General features: G+C 41.1%; 1 protein-coding gene across 2 annotated transcripts in view; it reads right to left on the reverse strand.

The window, feature by feature from the left end:
* Positions 1-23543, reverse strand: part of DPYS (dihydropyrimidinase) — an 80114-nt gene that overhangs the window by 55556 nt on the left and 1015 nt on the right. For both annotated transcript variants that reach the window (XM_068525382.1, XM_068525381.1), the window contains exons 2-4: positions 9846-10004; positions 4342-4521; positions 2891-3080 (exon numbers count right to left, since the gene is read on the reverse strand). In XM_068525382.1, the coding sequence (XP_068381483.1) occupies positions 2891-3080; positions 4342-4521; positions 9846-10004 (529 nt within the window). The remainder of the gene's footprint in view (positions 1-2890; positions 3081-4341; positions 4522-9845; positions 10005-23543) is intronic.

The raw sequence follows: 23543 nt of genomic DNA on the forward strand, positions 1-23543 counted from the left end.
AATTACGTTAGATAATAAATGCGTACAGAGTAGAGGAATCTTCTATAAAAGGTCAGTGTGTCCACCAGCTCTTGTCACTCTGTACTCCCCATGGATCTGTCCTTGGATTGGCTGATGCAGTCACCATGTGAATGGATTGACACTGCTTGACCACCTGTGAGAGGTCACATGCCAGCGATGGAACAATCTCTCGTGCTAATTTATTCGGGACCTCTGCTGCCTCTGAAAATTGCGCATTAGAGTATTTTCACAAGTGTTATTACGGTAAATCATTTGGGCTGACATTTTAAGTATTTCATGTTTACAACCCCTTTGCAAAGGGATTTAGCAACGTCCAAAAAGTAGATATGCACTTGCCCTTTGAACTATTTCCAGGTTCTCATTTCTAGGACTCTACCCTGAGGCTACCCTTTTGCGGGAGACAGAATAATGGTGCCCCAAAGATGTCCATGTCCTAATCCCCATAGCCTGTGAATATGTTAACCCTACTTGGCAGAAGGGACTTCACTGATGTGAGTAAATTAAGGATCTTGAGATAGGGAGATTATCCTGAATTAATTAGGTGGGTTCAATGTCATCCAAGGACCCTTAAAGTAGAAGAGAGAGATCAGAATAATGCAATGTTCTCCATCCACCATTGCTGGCTGAGAAGATGGAGGAAGGGAGACAGGAACAAAGGAATGTAGGTGGTCTCTAGAAGCTAGAGAAGGCAAGGAAGGGCATACCCCCTAGAGCCTCCAGAAGGAACACAGCCCTGCTAACACCTTGGTTCCAGCCCAGTGTGACCAATTGCAGACTTCCGACCTCCAGAGCTATAAGATAATAAATTTGTGTTGTTTTAAGCCATTAGGTTTGCTGTAATTTGTTACAGCAGTAATAGGAAACTAATACACCTTCCACAAATATGAAATAGCATAGGCACAGGACATCACTGTGGTTTTATTTGTAACAGCTAAAGATTGGAAATGACCCAAATATCCATAATTAGAGACTAGCTGAACAAATACAGTGGCATGCTCTGCACCTGTAAACAAGAATGAGGAAGCTCTCTATACCTAATATGAGCTGACCTTTAGGACATATTTTCAAGTAGGAAAAAACAAGATACAGAACACTATGGATTTTACCTTTCAAGTAGGAAAGCAAGAGAAATAAAAATATAGATATGTTCCTTTTTCATAAAGAGAAACACTACAGGGTAGGCCAGAAATAAATTAATAAAAATAATTACTTATGGGGTATGTGATGAAGAAGCTAGGGAAGGAAGCAAGATATCTCTGAGAATATATCTTTTAATATATCACTTTGACTTTTGGGCCAGGTACACGTTTTACATATTCAAAATATAAAATTATATTTAAAAATAATTTAAAATAAAATTAAAATATTCATATTTAATTTTAATAGTTTTCTGCCTACGATTTACATTCTAAAACCTTCCCTAGACTTACTCCGCTGCTAATGGAATTCTATCCCAATGCAAAATAAATACTCTAATCGAGAAACTGTTTCCTGACAGAACTGGCAAAATCACAGATTGCTGGTGGGTTAAGATTGACCATTTCTGCTGATTTTGCTGTTTGTTAAACCATATTCTGACATTACGGACCTAACTGACAGGCTATGGGACAGACGGTACACCACTTGCAAAGCAAATAGAGAAAACCAATTTCATAGAGCTAGCAACGGCGCCATCTGGTGGCAAAACCTAAAGCTATAACTTAAAATTGAAGTACAGATTCTTTTTGAAGTGGTGTGCTCTTTTATACTGAAGTTATACTATATGTGGGGAAAAAAAAGCAACCAGAAATGGCTGGTAGTAAGACCTCATTAACTCCTGTGTGAAACTGAGGTGACTCTTAGTACACGATACTGATATATTACATTTAAAAATGCATTTAGCTTGCACAAAATCCTTATTGAAACTCAAGCAACAAGAAGCAATTTTGAAAAAATTTGTTTTAGTGTCAATTATAGACATGCCAAATCTATTTTCATAGTTTTTAAGATCCATGTTATAAAAATGCAGCCAGTTTCAGTTTAAAAAAACAAATAGCCAGGATGATTTACACAACGATTTCTGATTATCCAGGTTCCTAAAAGTGAGAGATAGAAACCAGTACCACATCCCAGAAGGGTCTAAAGTACTGAATAAAACACACCTTATTTGTCTTTCATTCTTCCTTTCCCAGTACTGGCCAATGAATAAAATTATTTCCATGTTCAATTCTTATCAAAAATAGGAGATTTTCTCTTTCTTTTAAGATGACTGTTTACATATAAAGTTACACTATAGAAGTGAGGCAATTAAGCAATTTGGAGTAAACATACCTTTGCTTTAAAAATCTTAAAATAATTGTCATAAAAACACTATTTGGATAATTGCTTCAATCGCGCCAACAACCAAGTTGCTGTGAGACGAATCAATTCGATTCAAAAGAAATTTGTGGAGCACCTACTGTGTGCCCTGCCTGACCCTGATTCAGGTACTGGAAGGGCTAGCGGAGGTGCCTAAGAGCCAGGGAAGCTTCTGTAAAGTTCACTGGAGAGTTGGCAGTTAGTGGTGTGAAGGGCGGGGCTTGCGGCTGAAGAGGGCAGAAACAGACAGACGTGTAAGACTGCGAGAACACAGAAAGGATGCTAATAAAAAGGGAGGAAGAATCGTTGGGATTGGGATTGACATATATACACCAATATGTATAAAACAGATAACCAATAGGAACCTGCTGTATAAAAAAATAAAATTCAAAGATTCAAAATAAAAAAGAAAGAAAAGTTGTGGAAATTCATGGGCAACTTTCTGATAAGCAAAAGCAGGGGTTGGCGTTATTTTACCTTACTCTTCAGCTAACAGTACTAGTTGTAAGCGAGGCTACAGTTCAGCAATTACCATCCCTCCTGGCATCTGCTATCACCCTTGCTGCGGACTTGCTCATCACGTGCACGACGCACAGAGGGCAGTTCACGGCGCCGGCTATGGTGACGGCTCTCAGCGTGGCCTCTGCCTCCACCGCTTCTGGGCGGCTCAGCTCATGGCCCTCGGGACCCGTTATCCCCAAAGCCAACATCTTCTTCGCTCCCTAAAAAAGGCAGCAGGAACATGCACGCCGGTGAGAAAGGTTTACTAACGACAACTCCCATAATTTTGTTGTGAAACGAATGCACTGCCAGGCTTTTATTTTAGATCTAATAGGTATAGGTGTGTGTGACTGTGGCGTAGACAGTGTGTGTTTTGGGTAAAAATAATCTACTACTCTCAAAGCATGTGTTAATTTTTCATATACATATTTCACAATCAAATTATTTTGATTGAAAAGGTGACAAAGATAATGAGGTCTGTTCTAATTACAGTCTTTGAAAAGTAGTGTCCATATTTAAGACTTTTTATTGGTTCAGAACAAAATATAATAAAACAAAGTATTCTAGTCCCCCATATTATATCCTTGATGAAGCGACTCATGCGATTATGTAATTAGTTCTACGTTTTACTGATTCATTCTCTTCACTGCCTCCTCCCCCAATCCACGGAGTGATATTAGACCAGTATTTCCTCTCTCCAAAAGTGTTATTCCTTCCTTACAAAAAAGGCAGGAAGTCAAGACTCAGAGTGTCAAAATGACTCGCCTGGTGTCACACAGCTAGGACGTGGAGGAGTCCAGTTTAAACCTGGTGTGTTTGAGCTTACAGCTCATGCTTTCCTCTTATCAGCCCCCCTGCCCACCACACCCCCCCCCATCCTGGCCATGGGGCCTCCATCTTACTGACTTTAATGGGAAGTGAGCCCAGGGAGAGAGAAAGATCAGCTAATATAAAGGGTAAGAGACAGCTCTTTAAATCTTGCAGATGGTGTACCCTTCGGGCATTAATAATGGAACTAACATGAGAAATATCATCTAGATTCCTCCACAGCACATTTTAATACCCAGTTTCTGAAAAGAATGGGGCTTTAAACAGCTACCTAATGCACTGCTTTAGTCATCAGATTTCACCGATGTCCACACTTTGGCATTCTGAACCAGCAGCTTGAGCTACCTAAAAAAAAAAAAAAATGCTAGGGACACAAAGAAAAATATTTGTGTTTTTAGAATAAACCTTGTCTGAGATCTAATAACTGATCTGAAAAAGGGAACTCCTCATTCCAATACATATACCACCTGCAAAAAACTCAGAGCCAGGCAGCAAGTAATTCAAGTCACGTTGTTTCCAAGCCAAATAAAATTAGTTTCTGAATTTCCTTTCTTCCAATCCATTAAAAGAATTTACCTACATGGGGCCAGTCATCCTCACCTTAAGTTATGGCCATTTTCATTTCTATGGAAGTTCTGGAAGGCAGTTACTTACCTCTGCAATTAGGTCTCCATTTTCTGCATGAACTTGAGCAATTGCTCCAATTTCCTTGCACCGAGAGAAGACCTTGTACAGCTCCCCATCTCTCAGCATGTACAGATCTTTATAGGCCATAAACATCTTGAAGGAGTTCACACCTTTATCTTGGGTAAGGATTTTCATTTCTTCTTTAACCTAAAAGGGCACAAAAACCACAACAAAATGTCACTCTTTAATTTAAAGATAATATCAGCATTCTCCAAAATCTTGCATTCAGAAGAAAATGAAGTAAAATAAGGACATCAGTTGAACTCCAGAAAAATGTAATTAAGGTCTTGATCTTTCCCCCAGGTTAGACCTCGTTTCATGTGATGAATTGCTGTTGCTACGATACTTTTATTTTTTTATTTTTTAAAATTATTTATTTATTTTGGCTGCGCTGGGTCTTAGTTGCGGCAGGCGGGATCTTTAGTTGCGGCATGTGGGATCTAGTTCCCTGACCAGGGATCGAACCCAGGCCCCCTGCATTGGGAGTGCAGAGTCTTAGCCACTGGACCACCAGGGAAGTCCCTACAATACTTTTAAATCATGAAAGAGTTAATAGTATTTCCCCCAAATACTTCATTGTTATACTTTATGAAATTCTCAGCATCTATCTCCTGATGAGAAGAAATTATTCTAGAACATGAAAACAAAGCCACTGGCAGCAACAGAAGCAATTGTGTCTCTAGAAGGAATCAGAGCTAATGCGAAGTAAGGGTTTGGGGTCAAATCTGAAACCTACAGGATGAGTTCAGAGATGAAGGTAGTGGAAGATGCAGACTGAGCCACTGGCAGCTCCTGGGAGTTGAGCGACTCTGGACCTGTCAGAAGCCTCAGGAGCCTTCTGGGTTGCCAACTAAAAGGTTCTGATCACCGATTCCAATGTGTGGAGGTGGCGAGGTTCCCCACCCTCACCAAGCGGCTCTCCAGACACCAGCAGGGGGGTATCCTACAATTAAACTCAATTTTCACACTATCTACCTGCACCAGGTAGACTGCACTGGATTCCACAAGTTAAGCGTTCAGTGCTATGGGGTGTCCAGGTTGTTACCTGCACTTCTGACCAACTGGCTATAAGTCAGAGCTTCCCACAACCCCCTCCATGGGTTCGATTAATTTGCTAAAGCGGTTCACAGAACTCAGAAACTTTTTACTTACTGGATCACCAGTTTATGATACAAGGAAACGATAAAGGATATAGATGAACATCTGGATGGAAGAGGTACGCCATAGGGCAAGGAATGGCGAAAGGGCACGGGGCTTGAATGCCCTCTCTGAGTGCGCCACTCTCCCCAAATCTCCATTTGGTCACCATCCTGGAAGCTCTCCAAATCCTATCCTTTTAGGTTGTTGCGGAGGCTCAATTACACAGGCATGATTGATTAAAGCATTGGCCATTGGCAACTGATCCAGACTCCAGCCCCTCTGCCCTCCCCGGAGGTCAGCTGGGTGGGACTGAAATTTTCAACCCTCTAATAATACAGTTGGCTCCTGGGTCAATCAGCCCCCATCTTTAGGTGCGGTCTAAAAATCACCTCTTTAACATAATAAAAGACACCTTTGTTGCTCTCATCACTTAGGAAATTCCAGGGGTTTTAGGAGCTCTGTGCCGGAAATGGGAACAAAGACCAGACATGCATTTCTTATTATAAATCGTAACATCACACCAACGGTAAGGGACAAGTTCAGATCAAAACTAGCTTAGTAATTGCCCTTGCAGGTCCAATTCTAGTCTCATCAAAGACTAAAAACTTCAAAGGAAAAGTCAGAAGACTTGATCAAATAAAATTGCTTGAATTTCTACATGTTAAAAAAAACCCCCCCCACACACATACAAATAAATATATATATATAACATAAAATATAAAACAAAAATATACAACAAAACATAAAAATGTATAACAGACATAGGATTATAGCTTTTAGTTAATTAAAAAGAGTTATTGCTGTTTCTACTTGATAAGAAAAACCCTAACATTCTAGGTAAAAAATGTTACAGTTCAAACAGTATATACAAATGACTAATAAACATGGAAAAAATGTTAACCTTCCTACTGATTAAAAAAAGTACAAAATAGGGACTTCCCTGGTGGCACAGTGGTTAGGAATCCGCCTGCCAATGCAGGGGACATGGGTTCGATCCGGGAAGATCCCACGTGCCGCGGAGCAACTAAGCAGGTGCACCACAACTGCTGAGCCTGTGCTCTAGAGCTCGTGAGCCACAACTACTGAGCCTGCGTGCCACAACTACCGAAGCCCGCGTGCCTAGAGTCCGTGCTCCACAACAGGAGAAGCCACTGCAATGAGAAGCCCACAGACAGCAATGAAGAGTAGCCCCTGCTCGCCAGAAGTAGAGAAAGCCCGCGTGCAGCAACGAAGACCCGACGCAGCCATAAATAAATAAAGAAATAAATTTATTTTTTTAACACAACACAACTTTTCCCTACTGAATCAGTAAAGTTTTAAAAATGACAATATCACATATTAAGTTACTCACTTCCATCACTATTTATTCCTTCACTAATTTTCCTTACTTTCCTCCATGGTGCTTTATCACCTGGCATATAATATAGTTACTTGTTGATGGCCTGCCTCCTCCTCTAGAATTTCCACCCCATAAGAGCAGGGCCTTTGTACAGTTTGTCCCTTGCTATATCCTAGAATAGTGCCTGGTCCATAGTGGCCACTCAATAGCTTTTTGTTGGATAAATAAATGCATGAAAAGGAACGGCAAACACCAAAATGTTGAGAGTGGTCATCACTGAAATGATGGAATGGGTTCCAAGGTACATTAAGTGACAACAGCAAAGGTAGGACTTGGGATAGTGTGCCTCATTTTTTTAAGCTTCTAGTTCATATTTTCTACCATGAGTTTATTATTTTTTATAGTCAGAAAAAAAATGCTTTAAACATTGTTGGAATATTCACACGATGGGGTTCCCAAAGGGAATTATGATCTGCATTGCTCAGATGAAATACCTATTACTCCCTGAGTAGAAGAGCCTTTCTGAAGGTGACCTCGTTAAACGTCCCTGTCATCCACATCCATACCCATGGGTAAGTCTCACTATACTGTATTGCTCTCGCACCACCAGCACCACCTGGGAGCTTGTTAGAAATGCAGAATCTCAGGCCCTGCCCCAGACCTACTGCTATGGGTTGACTGTGTCCCCCCAGATTCATATGTTGAAGTCCTAACCCCCAGTACCAAATGTGACCTCACTTGTGTAAAAAATTAATAAATAGAAACCTCAATTAAGCGGATGTCGGGAGACCAGAAGGGGGAGCTCTCACACCTGCATGTCAACACAGGGAAAAAAAAAAAAAACCAGACTCCTTTCTTGGCAAGGGCTCAGCCAATGAAAAGTCACGGGCTCTTTGTTTACTACAGCCCTCCCAGCTTCCTTTCCCCCTCTATGAAAGCCTGCTCCTTCCCTTGCCCTGCGGGGACTTGCACGTGGCTGGCCAAGCTTGCAGACCCTGAACTGCAATTCTCTGCTGATCCCAAATAAACCCATCTTTGCTGGAGAAATACCCAGCAGTCTATTTGTTTCAGGTCAACATTTGGAAATAGGGGCATTGCAGATGTAATTAATTAAGATGAGGTCAGGGCTTCTCTGGTGGCACAGTGGTTGAGAATCTGCCTGCCAATGCAGGGGACACGGGTTCGTGCCCTGGTCTGGGAAGATCCCACATGCCACGGAGCAACTAGGCCCGTGAGCCACAATTACTGAGCCTGTGCGTCTGGAGCCTGTGCCCCGCAACAAGAGAGGCCGCGACAGTGAGAGGCCCGCGCACCGCGATGAAGAGTGGCCCCCACTCGCCACAACTAGAGAAAGTCCTCGCACAGAAACGGAGACCCAACACACCCAAAAATAAATAAAAATAAATAAATTTAAAAAAAAAAAAAACCTTTAAAAAAAAAAAAAGATGAGGTCAGCAGGGTGGACCACAATCCAGTAAGATTGGTGTCTTTATTAAAAGGGGAAATTTAGACACACACACACACACACACACACACACACAACATCATGTAAAGATGATGGCAGAAATTCAGGTGATGCTCCTACAAATCAAAGAATACCAGAGATTGTCAGGAAACCACCAGAAGCTGGTGAGAGGCATGAAAGAGATTCTTCCTCACAGCCCTCAGAAGGAACCAACACGGCCAACACCTTGATCTCAGACTTTTAGCCTCCGGAACTGTGAGACAGTACACTTCTGTTGTTTCAGCCACCCAATTTGTAGTTCTTTGTTACAGCGGCCCTAGCAAACTAATACACTTACTGAACATAATCTGTGCTTTAACAATATTCACCAGGTAATCATTTGCATATTAAAGTGTGAGAAACACTGGTAAGGGCAAACATCTTCACCTTTGCTCTATCTTATAAAACAAGAGAGGGAGGAAAGGAGGAAGCGAGAAGGGAAAGAAGGAAGGGAGATAGAGAGGAAGGATGGGAGGGAGGGAGGGAGGGAAGAAGGAAGGTAGGAAGGTAGGAAGACCCTAAAAGCACGAAAGAGATAAGATGCCTCAGTTAGAATGGCGTTTCTGGGGAAAAATTAACTTTTTCTCTGGACTATAAACCTTGCTAGTATGTTTGCTGAACTATCTGTTAAAGACTGATTACTTGTTTTATATTAACTTGGTGTCTACAGTCCAAATTTTGGGAGGAAGGAGGGACATAAGTTACATGGTAACTTCAAATAACATCATCCCGTGAGCCCTTTCTGGCAAAACGAGTTCTGAATTAAGTTCAATGTGGAAAAACATGTTATTGATTTAAACCACAAGTAAAAGTTTCTTCCAAAGTACACATACATGTTTTCACGGGAAAAAAAATAAACATATTTTAACATCTCTCAAAACTGTCTTTTCTGTCTGAATCATGTTATCATTTCTGCCATGACCTAAATAATTAGCAGATACGGAAGGTTGTGTAAGCTCTGTTTTGAAATGCTTTGACCAGGTGTTGATGTTCGCAGAGCACCAGGTTAGTGCACAGCTGGGAGAAGGCCTTGAACACATTCCCAGTCTGTCGCTTCCTTGGTTTTTTCCCAGATATTAAAAACATTTCTAACTAAAGTTCTGATCTGTGGGAAAAGACTGCTTAAAAGTGTCCTGTATTGTTAAAGTTGAGAAGTCCAGTACTTTTAAAAATTACATTTAAAGTATTTACAATTCATGAATTAAATATTAGGAAAGTCTTTTGTGAATGAGTATAAGGGATTTATCCTACCACCTTCATATGCTTTAAATTTTTTTTTAGTTTTCTAAATTGATAATACACCACATGATTCAAAATTCAAACAGTACAAAAGAGTACGCAATGAAAAGTCTTCCCTCCAATTCTGACCTCCAGGAAGCAACCAACATCACCAGCTTCTTATGTTTTGACATTGCCTGTTCCTTGATCTTTGCACAGAGCAAGGACTAAAGGGCTAAATGGAAGAAACTGGACCCCCCAGTGGTTCACCTGCTCACTCCACCATGTCACCGCCACATGAAGGCTGTAGTCACAGCAGACTTTGGGATCAGCCCAGCTTCGCCAGGTCTCGAAGGCCTCGATGAGGGAGTGGCCTTTGTGAGGAATGGCGAAATCAAGGATCATGGTGGTGCCTCCTGCCAGGGCAGCCTGGAATCACAAGAGAGTTTCAACAGGTTAGCCAACAGTTTTCTAGTTGAGTCATTTATCTCCTTGAACAACATGCATTTGCAAGCACTCGGGCAAACTTGATGGGTCCAGGAAATTGCACAAAGATGCTGCCTGTTTAAAAGATCTAGAGAGACATGAATAGATGTCCCATAAATTAAAGTTTGAAGTATTAAAAGAGCTGGAATTGCTTCTGCAAAAAGAATGACACGTCTGATGAAATGAAAATGGCTTTGACCAAAGAAAATAGTGAAGGCTGTAAAGAAAAACCAAAATGGAAAAACGGAGAAGATTCAAACATTTTTCTTCTCAAGAAAACATCATTGTACAATCCATTTCATTAGAATCAATCTTGGTGAACTGTATCTCTAACTACACTGTGTTCCACACAGAATCCTGGGAGACTCACGTGATTCCCACCTCGCCTTCATTCCCCACAACCAACTGGTGACTCCTTAATTCTCAGCTGTACCCTCTAATCCATCTCCAATGCTCTGGTCTTAGTGTCACCCCTCAGCTTGATCTTTATGTCCCCAGTTTTGCTCTTACTTCCTCCAATGCAAACCCCTTTTTGCAATTAGGGGGAAATTCCAAAGCACAGATGGGGCCCCTTGACTCCAAGACTTAAAACTGAATGCTTCTCGCTGCCTCTGGAATAGCGTTTAATCTTTTTAACATGATCTACAAGGCCCTGCGCGATCTGCCTCGAAGCTTCTATTTTCCCTGGCATGTTACACTATGTTACATTACAACTGGATTAAAAACTATTAAGTTATTAAATCACGTCTTTGACTAATTACTGGCTTTGATTTTATTTAAACTAAGATTAAAAGATGGTTAAATGTGGTTTTAACTGCTGTGTTCAGACAATGTAGGTGAAAAAAAAAAAACATAGGCAGGGATATACTAGTGCACTGGTTCAGGGCACCGACCAAAGAGGCTTATTGGTTCCAGGGCACAGCTCAGATTCAGCACTTATCAGCTATGGTACTCTGAGCAATTCCTTAACCACTTCCTTCCTTCCTTCCGTCCTTCCTCCTTCCCTTCCTTCCTTAATTCGGTCCTTCCTTCTTTCCTTGTACAGTATTGTTCTGTACATTCTGCACATTTGATCCCCAGAACTTATTCACCTTATAACTGGAAGTCTGTGTCCTTTGATCAACAGCTCCCCATTCCCCCCATGCGCCCCGTCCCCAGCCCCTGGCAACCACCATTCTACTCTTGGTTTCTCTGAGTTTGGTTTTTTTAGATTTCACATATAAGTGAGATCATGTAATATTTGTGTTTCTCTGTCTGCCTTATTTCACTTAGCACAATGTCCTCAAGGTCCATCCACTTTGTCACAAATGGCAGGATTTCCCTCTTTCTGGATAATATTCCATTGTACACATACACCATATTTCCTTTATCCACTCATTCACAGATGGACACGTTAATTTATTTATATCTTGACTATTGTGAATAATCCTGCAATGAACATGGGAGTGTAGACAGCAATTTCTTAACCTCTGTGTGCCTTTGATTCTTAACCTGTAAAGTGAGGACAATAATTGTACCTGAACCATAGGGTTGTTGGGAGGATTAAATTGGGGTGACGTACATAAAGTGCTTAATACTGTGTTTGACTCACGGTAAGTGCTTCATAAGCTTCAGCCCACAATGAGTGATGAGCCTTTGCACCACTGCTTTAGAATCAGGCATTTCCCCACTTTTCATACATTGACTCATCTCACCACCAGAAACATGGTCATGTTACAACAAAGAAGGGAGTGCCACCAGCTTCCCTCCCAGGTCTGCACCCCTGTCACCTTCCCCCCCACTCACAGCCCCCCAGACATGCCGAGTGCTCCCAAGGTCCCAGCTGCTACATGAGCTCTATTCTATCTCCTTGTTCTTGCTTACTTCAATGGATTTTTATTTTTCTTTAAGTCACTTGGTCCCACTCCAACTCTTTTTGCTCTCAAAAATCTCACTATTTATACAGGATCCTGTATATCCTGTTATCTTTCGATAACAATTGCCTTATGCATGGCAAAACAATACATATTTGCATTTCTTAAGAAATCCCTATTGGTATAATGACAATACCAGAAAAAATTCCTTAGGCTCTATATTTTTATTCGAATGCAGATTAACCTTCTCACCTTCTTCCTGCTAAAATGTCTTCTCACAGATATCCCTTGAGGCTGAAGGGCATTTTTCTAATAGAAAGTGCTGTTAATTAAAGTGTTGGAAGAAAGTAGTTTTTTAGTGTCTACTGAACCAAAAAATCAAGCTTAAAGAGCAATTCTTTCCATATTAAATGTCTATTACATGCAGGATGTGGGGAAACTAGATACAGTGCTGGTAGAAACATAAATAAAATGATGCAGCCACTTCGGAAAAGAGTTTGGCAGTTCCTCATAGAGTTACCATATGACCCATCAATTCCACTCCTAAGTATATACCCAAAAGAAATGAAAACATGTTCACATAAAAACCTGTACACAGATATTCAGAGCAGCATTATCCATAATAATCAAAAAGTGGAAACAACCCAAATGCCCATCTACTGATGAATGGATAAACAAAATGTGGTATATTCATACAATGGAATATTATTTGGCCATAAAAAGGAATGAGGTTCTGATTCACTTGCTACAACTTGGATGAACCTTGAAAATATGATGCTAAGTGAAAGAACCCAGTCACAAAAGATCACATATCATATGATTCCATTTATATGAAATGTCCAGAAGAGATAAATCCATAGAGACAGTAAGTAGAATAGTGGTTGCCTGGAGCCAGGGGGGTTGGGGAAAGTTGGGGTGATAGCTAAAGGGTATGGGCTTCTTTCTGGGGAGATAAAAATGTTCTAAAATTGATTGTGGTGATGGTTGCACAGCTCTGTGAATATACTAAAGAACATTAAACTGTACACTCTAAATGGCTAACTGGTATTGTATATCAATTACACCTTAATAAAATTATTACCAAAAAAATGTCTACCCAAGTAAGCCATTACAGGGAGTGAGTGGGCTGTTACACACAATGCAATGAAAAGTCTTCCCTCCAATTCTGACTTCCAGGAAGCAACCAACATCACCAGTTTCTTGTGTTTTGACATTGCCCATTTCTTGATCTGCCCATTTCTTGATCTTGTACAGAGCAAGGACTAAGGGACTAAATGGAAGAAACTGGACCCCCCAGTGGTTCACCTGGTCACTCCACCATGTGACACACTAATAATCAGACACACACAAATAATCAGACCGTCTAGAGGGGGAGACAGAAACATGCACAAACAATTATAATAAAATAATCAGATGGTAATAATAGGTAGCAAGTACACTTCCATAGTAAATGTGGCATAGTAATTGCTAAAGGGAAGTTAAAATTGCTAAGCTCCCTAGAAGAGGAAAAGACTCCTGGGAATTCAGAGGAAGGAAACAGATCAGAGGAAGCTGGGATTTGAATTAGCATTAGGACATAAATGTGCAGTTGCCGATAAGGATAATAGTATCTAACTTGTAGTGAGTGCTTATTATGTGCCAGGAACTATTCTGATGTTCTAAGTGTTCTAACCATCTCATCAGCTCTGCAGCAGGTCATATTGTTAACCCCTTTTTAGAGTTGAGGAAACTGAGAACAGCACCATGAAATAACTCCCCACATCTCACAGCTAGAGAATAACAAAGGCAAGATTGGACCCAGGTCATTGGGCTCCAGAGCCAGTGCTTTCAGTAACAGTTGACAGCAGGGGAGAAACTCTGAGAAAAGGGCCCACGAGGAAGCATCAGTAGAAAAGTGGTAAAGGGCAGAATGTACACGCAAAAGAGAAAGAGACTCACAGAGAGAGTCACAGAGAACACAAAAAAGAGAAAGAGACTCACAGAGAACACAAACTTGTGGTTATCAAAGGAGAGAAGGAAGATGGGGAGGGACAAATTAGAAGTATGGGATTAAAAGATACAAACAACTATGTATAGAACAGATAAGCAACAAGGATATACTGTACAGCACAGGGAATTATACCCATTATCTTGTAATAGCCTATAATGGAGTATAATCTGCAAAAACACTGACTCACTATGCTGTACACCTGAAACCAACATACTACTGTAAACCAACTGTACTTTTAAAAAAGATGACTGGGATGTGTGAAGCAATGGTTCCCAGAAGAAGGCAAGGCAGTGGCTGGCTGTCTGCGGGGGTGACGGGAGTCCAGGAGCTGATTTTGACTGGAGTGACTGAGAGGTGGCAGATGAGGGGACAGAGGAGGGCAGCCGATCTGGTCTTTGGAGGGAGCGTGAATTCTGCGGAGAGCACCCTGAGCGTGAGGTGCTCGGGCACATGTCCACTCTGTGTGTTTGCAGACAGAGAAACGCAGCCCCGATGCAGAAGAGCACTCAAACGCAGGAGAAAGATGTGGCAGTCACCTTGCAGAGGAGGCCAGAGGGGTCCCAAGTCAGGGGAAATAACCAGAGAGAGACAGAAGCCACGGCAACATGCTCCAGAACATACCAACCCTTAGCAAGAAAACAAAACAGGTCTGAGCCAGTGGCTGTTTCTGGGTGGAGTGACTACAGATCCTTTTAATTTTCCTCTAGTTAAATTTTATTTTCAGTAGTTGCTACATTTTCTATAACAAAGCCTAACTTTCAAAAGAAGAAAAAATAAAGATTTTACATATATGTGATACAAATCCAGGTATGCATGTATATGCCATATAAATTAAGTAGTTCAACTTCGATGGGCCTCTTATGAGACTGAAGATGTGATGGTCAAATGGCCACTTTTTTTTTTCTTTTTAAACTACAGCAAATTGAAATTCCTGGGGCTATCATTTAAAAGCCCATAAATAAGGATTTATCACAAATGCTCTATCTCCCTAATGAACAGTAAAGGAGCAGTCACTTGTCTTCTTTGGTTTCTTCTTGTTCTGTTTCTCCTCCCTAAATTCCTCCTTCTCCTCACCCTCAAAATGGGAACAGATCTAGAAAAACTATAGTGCCTGGGACAGGATAGCCTGGGCCAATCCTAGGCAATGGATTGAAAACGGAACCTGTCTTCTTCCAAACCCCTGGGGCTTTATCCATCCACCTGCCGCAGGGATCCTGGCTGCTACCCTGGGACCTGGCAAACAGTGGCCGGACAGTCAGCGCCCCAGCCTCCTTGGAACCTCTTTCTTCCTCCTGCCTCTTCGGTTCTCTCTGGTTATCCAGGGTCCCTTGGCTGCCCAAAGTTATCTCAAATCCCTGACTATTATTTCAAGATCTGAAACGTTCCCTTCTTTCCACTGGATCCAGGGAGCCACGTGCCAGAGCTGCAGTTCTATAATCCCAATTAGAGGGGACACCGGGAGCTGTGAAGGAGACCTGCCCCTCCCGGGAAGTATCTGCCTCTTGAAAGAAGAGCTTGTTCAAATGCCCAGTCCTGGGTTAAGCATCTTACACACATTAGCTCATTGAACGAAGCCTTGCTATAGTCCTGAGAGGTAGAAATTGCTTTTCTTATTCTACAGTTGACGATAATGAGGCTCAGAGAGGTCAAATGACTCTCCAGGGTCTCACAGCTGGTAAATTCTCATTGGGAACATGGAGGAGGATACAGCTTTGAGCAGGAGGTCTTACATTCAGCCTACTCTGGGCCTCAACCCTATGCAGGCCATTCCCCCTTATCCCATCTTCCATTTAGTGTGATCTGACTTCCAGCCTATTGCCCCAGGTCATCAGTGAATCATTACTTGGAGAAAGGCATAGGTTGGTAAAATGAATCAAGCATTTAGGAAACCCAAATCCATACCAAAACAAAACAAGTCCCATCAAATTATAAATTGTAAATTCACAAATGAGACGCAACTGCATTAAGCTCATGTGGTGTTCATCACTGCGACAACTGCCATTGAAATAATGCGCCCCTAGAAGAGTTACAAGGAAAGGCCCATATCAGTGCTTCTTGGCCTCCACACACTTGTTAGCCATGGGATAATTAACTTTATCCAGAAAACCAACTCATCAGAACATCTCATTCCTAGCTCACCTTGGATATTTTCAGTATTCATTGAATTGCTTTTAACATCAGATGCTTCTAGATTCACTTCACAAAATGTTCACCAGGATCAACATTTGAAGAATGAAGAGAGTTTAGGGGAGGGAGAACCAGTAAAGGGTGAAAATTTCTTTCATATTTTTATACAAAACCTAATTGTTTCCTTTGTATTTATTGCTGATTGACTTCTTTATTTGTCAGTCAGCCAAACAAAATGCGTTTGCCTTTTCTAATCTTGGCTCATAAATCAGTTCTTTCAGCTCCTAATTACTTTGGCTGTTCTCCCTTGAAAACCTTCCAATTTGTCTAAAACCTTGTCTTGAGGGGAAAAGAGCATGTGCTGTCTTAGGTGAAAACGTGATAGAACATAAATTGGGGTAAACTCTTAACCAACAGTGGGGTCATAATATGACAGAACACAAGACTTTATTTAAGACTGTATTAGGTTGTAAATCATTATTGAAAGCATCCCAAGGATTTTCTTTCCTTTCATGGGGTCACTGAATTTTCATTTCTAAGCTCATCCTAGAACAAGTGACTTTGTTTCACTAAAATTTATCAGAGGACCTGCTCGACCCAAATAAAACAAAAAGAAATCCAACAGTACATTTGAGCCTTAGGGAGAAAAACACGTGGCTGAATTTTCAGATTTCTCATAGTCACTAAGACTTATGAGAAGAAACTTCATGATCCCAGTTTACGTTCCAACTCTAGAAGCATACCCAGCTTTGTAAAGATGTCCTCCACAGTGCCTCTCCACACTCCTTGCCTCCCCAAATGTGAAATATTAATCACACCATCACCCATCCCACTGTGCAAACCACACACTCAAGAGGCACCCTTGACGTCTACCTGTTCCCTTCCCTACATCCCCAAATCCAATCCATCAGCATCTATCCCCTCCCCTACATACTCCATGAGTCTCCATACTTCCTGCATCTGCACCTCCGTTGCCCTGTGCCACCCTCATCTTCTGACTAGACTAGACCAGTTAGTCTGGGGCACTTCCAATCTGTTATTAACTTCCCTCTGCTCTCAGGATGAAGAAAACAATTATTACACAGCCCATAAAGCCCTGCATGATCTGAGTTCCTTTCCACCTCAGAGAGACAAGTCACCCATATTCTTCTCTCCCTGTCCCCTCTCTACCTAGTCCAGTGACTCTTAACCCTGGCTGCACACTGGCATGGTCTAGGGAACTTTTATCCTGTCCCCCAGAGGTTCTGATTTAGCTGATGTAGTTTCATCTCCATAGGCCCTTGTGCCTGTTACAGTGCCTGGTACACAAATACTCTTTAAATGTTTAAGGAAGAAAGGAAGAGAGGCCAATGAATGTCTCCCAGAAATTATGAGATGGAATAATTAAGATGGCTCACTTTTCCAACAGCAAAGTGGGAAAGCTGTGCAAGTTGCATATTCATGTGAGATTTTGTTTCTCAAAACTATTGCTAGCCCTGGCTGTGCGGTTTCTGAAATCCTTCTATGAAAATGTTACTGTAGAATGTAGACTCTGAGCACACTTGAAAGCTGAATGCTCAGTTTTGTCCCAAGCCCATTACCTCATCAGCGTTAACGAGGACTTTTAACAGAACAGAATTATAGTCTATTTCTATATCTATGCCTCCAATAATTTCCTGTTTTTAAAAAAAGATTATGGTTTGTTTTATTTTAAGCTTTTACGTGTGAACAGATCCTCAGGGCTCAGGAACGCATGACTATCACTATAACATGAAATTCCTCTATTAGATGCAATGAAGCATAACAGAAAAATTGCAGTGTCTTCCCTCAACTGTCACTTGACATCTGAGAAAAAGCACAGAACGGTGTTGAGGAGAAGGCTCTGGGGAGTTGCTGAGGCTCACCTATTGGAAATGCAGCCCAGCGATGCCAGCAATTATGAATGGTTACTAAGCACAAGGGAAAATGCCAGATCAAAAATTGTTCACTCAAAAATAGTCACAAATTGTCCAAGTTAAGTCTACAAGTCCAGAAGTCCACCGTATATAATTTATTATTAAAGCCAAGATAAATTAGAACCCCATATACCTCCAGTCTGTCTGCCATTGCGAGCAAAGGCCACCGTTTTCATCTCCATAACCCCAACCATAATGCCTGGCATGTAGTGGGTTTCCAAGAACTATTTGTTGACTGAATTCATGGAACATAACTATCAACTTGAAAATTCCTTAGCTGAAGGTTATTCCATATTAGATGGCAGTGACAAGGTACAGAATGTGCCACTGTGGCATAAAAATCATTTTGAGCTGAAGGCATTTGAGAATAGGCTTTTTTTCCTGAACTCCCTTACCTACCCAAAAGCAGAGCTTTTCAAAAGAACTGAATTGTCATAAATGCCTTTCCAGGAAGATGACTCTTACCACCTGAGACTAGAAGCCTGCACTGCACCTAAATAGACCTCGTCATGAACTATCGTATCTCCATCTATTCCCCTAAGAACCCACTGGTCTTTCCTAAAAGTCATTTGCTTTTCCGTAAGTGCCCTTCTTCCCCTCCCCTTCCCTTGTTAAGGTGATATAGAAGCCCCAAATTCTAACTGCCTCCTTGAAGCACATTTTTCTGTGAACTTGCACTGAATGTACATGAATTTTAAAAATCTATCTTTTCTCTTGTGAATCTGTCTTTTGTCAGTTTAATTTGTGGGCCCCCAAAAACTAAACATAAGAGGTTAGAGGAAAAATTTTTCTTTCCCGACAGCAACGTCAAGGAAACCTTGAATCCTGACTACCCCTGTCAGACACTGAAGGCATGCAGTCCAGATAAATGAGGGAGAAAACAAGCAGTGGAAGTGAAAAGCCTGCAAAACTCAAGTATGAAAACTGAAAGAAGGCAAGTCCCAGATTCTGTAAAATTCAGTGAAAGGATTCCTAACACACAATACCTTCAATAGGCCCAAAGCCCTATTTAATGTCAAGTGGTTTCAAATTAATCTTTGAGATGGTTTTATTTTCTTCCTCTGATTAGTGCAAAGATTAACTTTGTAATCAGTAAATAGCCACTGAAGGAAATGACAGAATTATACACTCTTACAGCTGGAACATGGAAGTTATTAACACAAGAATGTTCAAAGCTCAGCCTTACAAGCAATTAAAGAAATGCTTGTTTAAAAACATTACGAAATTCTATGTTTTTCCTATTAAATTAGCATAGATTTTAAAAAAGTCAATATCCACAATTAGCTAGGATGCAGTGAGATGGGAATTAGGATGTACTGCTGTGAGGGGGGCATAAATTGAAAGGCAATCTGGATGTACGTTAGACTCCTTTAGGATGGATCTAACACTCACTGGCCCAGGCATTTCACCCTGAGGGGTGATTTCTACGTCAATCATCAGGAATCTGAGTGATGAATTACGTCACAACATTGTTATGCGCAAGCCAAAAAAGCTGGAAACCACCAAAATGTCCAACACGAACAAGATGAGAGTGGAGCTGTTAACAGTTGGGGAAACAGAGGATGAAAAATGGGTCGAGCACTTGAAGAGAAGGATAAACTTGGGCACTTGAAGTTTGAGGCGCCTGTGGGACATTCATTGTCAGATGGGCAGAAATGGAAGCCTGATGCGGAAGAGATACAAGACCAGAGAGAAAGATCTGGGACTCAGCCTCGGAGAAGTCAACAGGCCACAGAAATCACGTTCTCTGACAACAGTGAAGGCCGTGGGGGAAAGGTTTAACGAACAAGGCTGATTCCAAAGTGTATGCACCATTTAGTAGAAGGAAAAATGTTTATATGTGCCCCCAAAAAGAAAAATCTGAAAGGAAAATGTTAAAAGCAAAATGTTGAAATTATAGATGATTTAGATATTATTTTTCTTTATACTCTTCTGTATTTTCCTTTTAAAAAAAAAAAAAGCAGTGTCTTCATTCAACTATGTATGATAAGCGAATATAATGCTCCAGCATTTTCCTGAATGATAAATATATGTATTTTTCATTACTTAAAAAAACAATTTAATACGAGATGTTCTAACTATTGCCTTGTTTTACAGATACGGAAATGCTGACAACACCAGTAGAGGAAGTGACTTGCCCAAGGTCATGCAGTCAGCATGCACAGCTTCTGAAACCCATCCTGGAGCGCCAGCAAGAAACAGAAAAAGGGATTTGGTTTGTAACCAAGCTCTCTGAATCACAGCTCTTCTACCAGGTGAGGAAGCTCTATAAATACAACCATAAATATGTGCTTAATCATGTACCTTCCACTGCCTTATTATAAGTAATCACCTCCATGGCATTTTACCAAAATGTTCCAGAGCAAAGTATAATTTTCTCTCTTGATAATTTTGAGGACTTCTTGTCCTTTACAAAAAAAGTGTTCTGCATTTTCTCAATTAAAAAAAAAAAAAAGATCCTTTTGCCAGCTACTGATGTTGCCAGGTTTTTAATGTGAGTCTACCCACTCCAAGCTGTATCCATGTCTGAATACAAATACATATATTTGAAGACTGGCCAAGTCCTTTTAATCCATTCTCTTATCATAGGATGTAGTAAAAGCAAAGTCGTATTTCCTTCAAGTTTATCTAATTTTCAATACCCATCTGAATAAAAAAATCCCATTGTCTTTCACGATGGATACTGAATTACTGGAAGACCACTGTACATCTAGTCGAGACCAACAAAATGAAATATGATTTCTTTAAAGCAGAACGCTATTTCCATTACTTACATCAGATGGAAAGCTTTTACCTGTAATTAACTAAATCAATTATAAGCTTTAAACCTACCTCTGACATGAATTAGATTTCCAAAATATGTAACCTTTGGTTGACCTATATTTCATTTTTAAAACTGGGGTCCATCACAATCTAGTGATCAATATATGTATTGATTGAACACCACAAATAGTATCCCTTCTGTTTGTCAGATATTATAAATGATTAGCATTATGCTTGCAGGAAGCACACAGCTATTGGTCTAACCTTTTGGGGCCCATCTCCTGAAAGCACGATATATCGTTCTTACTTGACGGCTTTCTGTACTTAAGGTACCCATTTCTGTAGCCTTAGGGATGATGTGGCTATAAATGCATGTATAAATGTCTCACAAACCCACACCGTGAGATGTGTATTTATTTTGACAACCTTAACTGCCTCCAGTGTCGGGAAGGTAAAGAAGGGCTAGTGTATTTCTGAAAGATGACTTTGCTCTGTCTCTGACAAAAGACATCTCACAGTAACACACACCTTACATTTACAGCTTTTTCATCTACCTACTGCCATTCTGACGAATCTAAACATTAGACTTTTTTTCAATCATCATTTCAGAAAGGAAGAGAACCTAGTAGGTAAGACCTCTAGGGATGGCAGGCAGTCCTGAATTTGAAGAGCCACTCTGCCACTTACCAGGTGTGCGACCTTGGGCAAGTGACTTAAGTTTCAGTTTCTTCAATTGCGAAGAGTAGACAATGGCACCTGGGATTGCTGGAAGACAATGCACAGCTTAGCACAGTGTCTAGTACATAGCACGGACTTGATAAAGTAAATGTTACTTAACAGTATTCATAAGATGTTTTTCAAGTTTGGTATATAATATGACGAGCATTTACAAAAGACTTCTTTGTCCCTGTTGCCCCAAACCAGAAACTCCATCAACATTGCCTTGGGAATTATCGTGAAGACTCTGGAAAAGAGGACAGAATAACTCCACAATGCCCTTCTTTCAGAACTCAGGCCAATCCTTTAATGCTCATGTTTGGCTGTATTTACCTGGCTGGTTCCATTTTACGGAGCCTCATCTGTTTGGGGGATGGGGATGTCCTGAGATTCAACCAACCAATTTTGCAGTAGACTTTTGCAACTTAGCCCTTTTGTGAGTACTGTTTAATGTTCCATGTGAATTTAGTCTTTGCTAAATCTTTGACCTTATCTCGGGCCATATCATTTTCCGCTTGTGATCCTAAGCTCATGAAAAACAGGTTTTCCTTTAATGTTTTGACAACCTTTAAGTACAGAAACGCCTAGAGAATCAACTGGTGAGTAAGTTCTTTCAAATGGTGAGAACAGACTATAATATGCTACAAAAACCTGCCTTCTAAGTATGGAACCGTAAATCTCTCCACACTGGAATCCCAGAATGGCCAAGAACAGATAGAAAACTAAGAACCACCTCCCAGGGTCTTGGGGCATGCACAGATAAGCTTCAGAATGAGAAGGAATGTCCTGCCCTGGCAACATTCTAACCCCTTTTCTTGGCTGCTTCATCTGGAACCTTGATCAGAGAAAGGGAAATAATGAGGGGGAATAATGCTAGTGGGCCTGGTGACTGATGGTCAGCCATAGCAGCAGGTCCCCACTTGGCAAATGGGGGTGTCAATGGAATGCCCTGCCATCAGCAATGCACTTAGTGAATGACGAGTCTGTGATAACAGAAAGTGCATGTACTATAACTGAATACAACAGGTTACAAAACTTTTGTAATACAGGTACACACATTCATACACACATGCACAATACAACCTCAATGATGTAAAATAAAGCATATGAAAACCATAAAGACAGTACACCAAAACATGGGTTGTCACTGACTGGGAGATTATGGGTAATACTTTTCCTCTTTCTACTTTCCTATTATTTTTTTCCAATTGTCTATAATCGTGTATTGCTTGGATATCTAAAAAACGTATTTTAAATGTCAACATAAATTCATTGAAATTTAGCAAATTTCACGTTTTAGCAAGAGAGAAAAATGAATACTCTTCAAAACAGATAATGATCCTTCCTACAAACGACTTTGACCATTGGCCTGATGATAAAGGTTGATAATTAGTAACTAGGAGGACGCTTTGCAAATGTTGGCGTCAGCAGCCTGCCCCAGACCCCTCTCTCTGGGTCAGATGGTTCTTTTTTCTGTGAAACATTCTGGTCTATCCTAGAGGACTGGGGAACGTGGAGGGAGAGAGGTGTAAGGAGAGTAAAACGGTTAGAAATCGGTTGGGTAACGGATATATCCTCAAAACTGCTCTGAAAGTGTTTGCAGCCTGTACCTGCACTAAACAGCCCGATCTGTTTCACACACACCAGGGCGTGGCCCACGAGGAAAAACCCGCGCATCCGTGAGTGACATTTTAGACCTTAAGGGTATCGATACTTCCACTTTGCAAGGAGCCGTTGCTCCCACCACATCCCCAAACGCAAGCCTCAAGGAGGGTGTAGGTTTGGCTCCGGCCAAAGTGCTGCGGGCAGTTTTAACTTTACGTTCCTGTAAGGCTGCCCTGTTCATCTCCTGATCTTGGTTTCGGGAGCTCTGAAGATCCGTTTAAGGTTCTTTTCATAGACTGAACCTCTAGGCCTTTGTGTCTAGAGAAACCCAAGCCTCCCTCACCTGGGGACCTGTGATCTGACCCTCCTACACCATCAGTAAAGATGCAGGTGCTCAAACTGCAAGAATCAGGGTCTGTGTTTAATGTCCCCGGGGCAAGCACGTCGGAGAAGGGGTGGGGACAGGTCAAGTGCGAGTGCTGGGAGACCATTC

This window comes from Eschrichtius robustus, chromosome 17, assembly GCF_028021215.1.
Source record: "Eschrichtius robustus isolate mEscRob2 chromosome 17, mEscRob2.pri, whole genome shotgun sequence".
NCBI lineage: Eukaryota > Metazoa > Chordata > Mammalia > Artiodactyla > Eschrichtiidae > Eschrichtius > Eschrichtius robustus.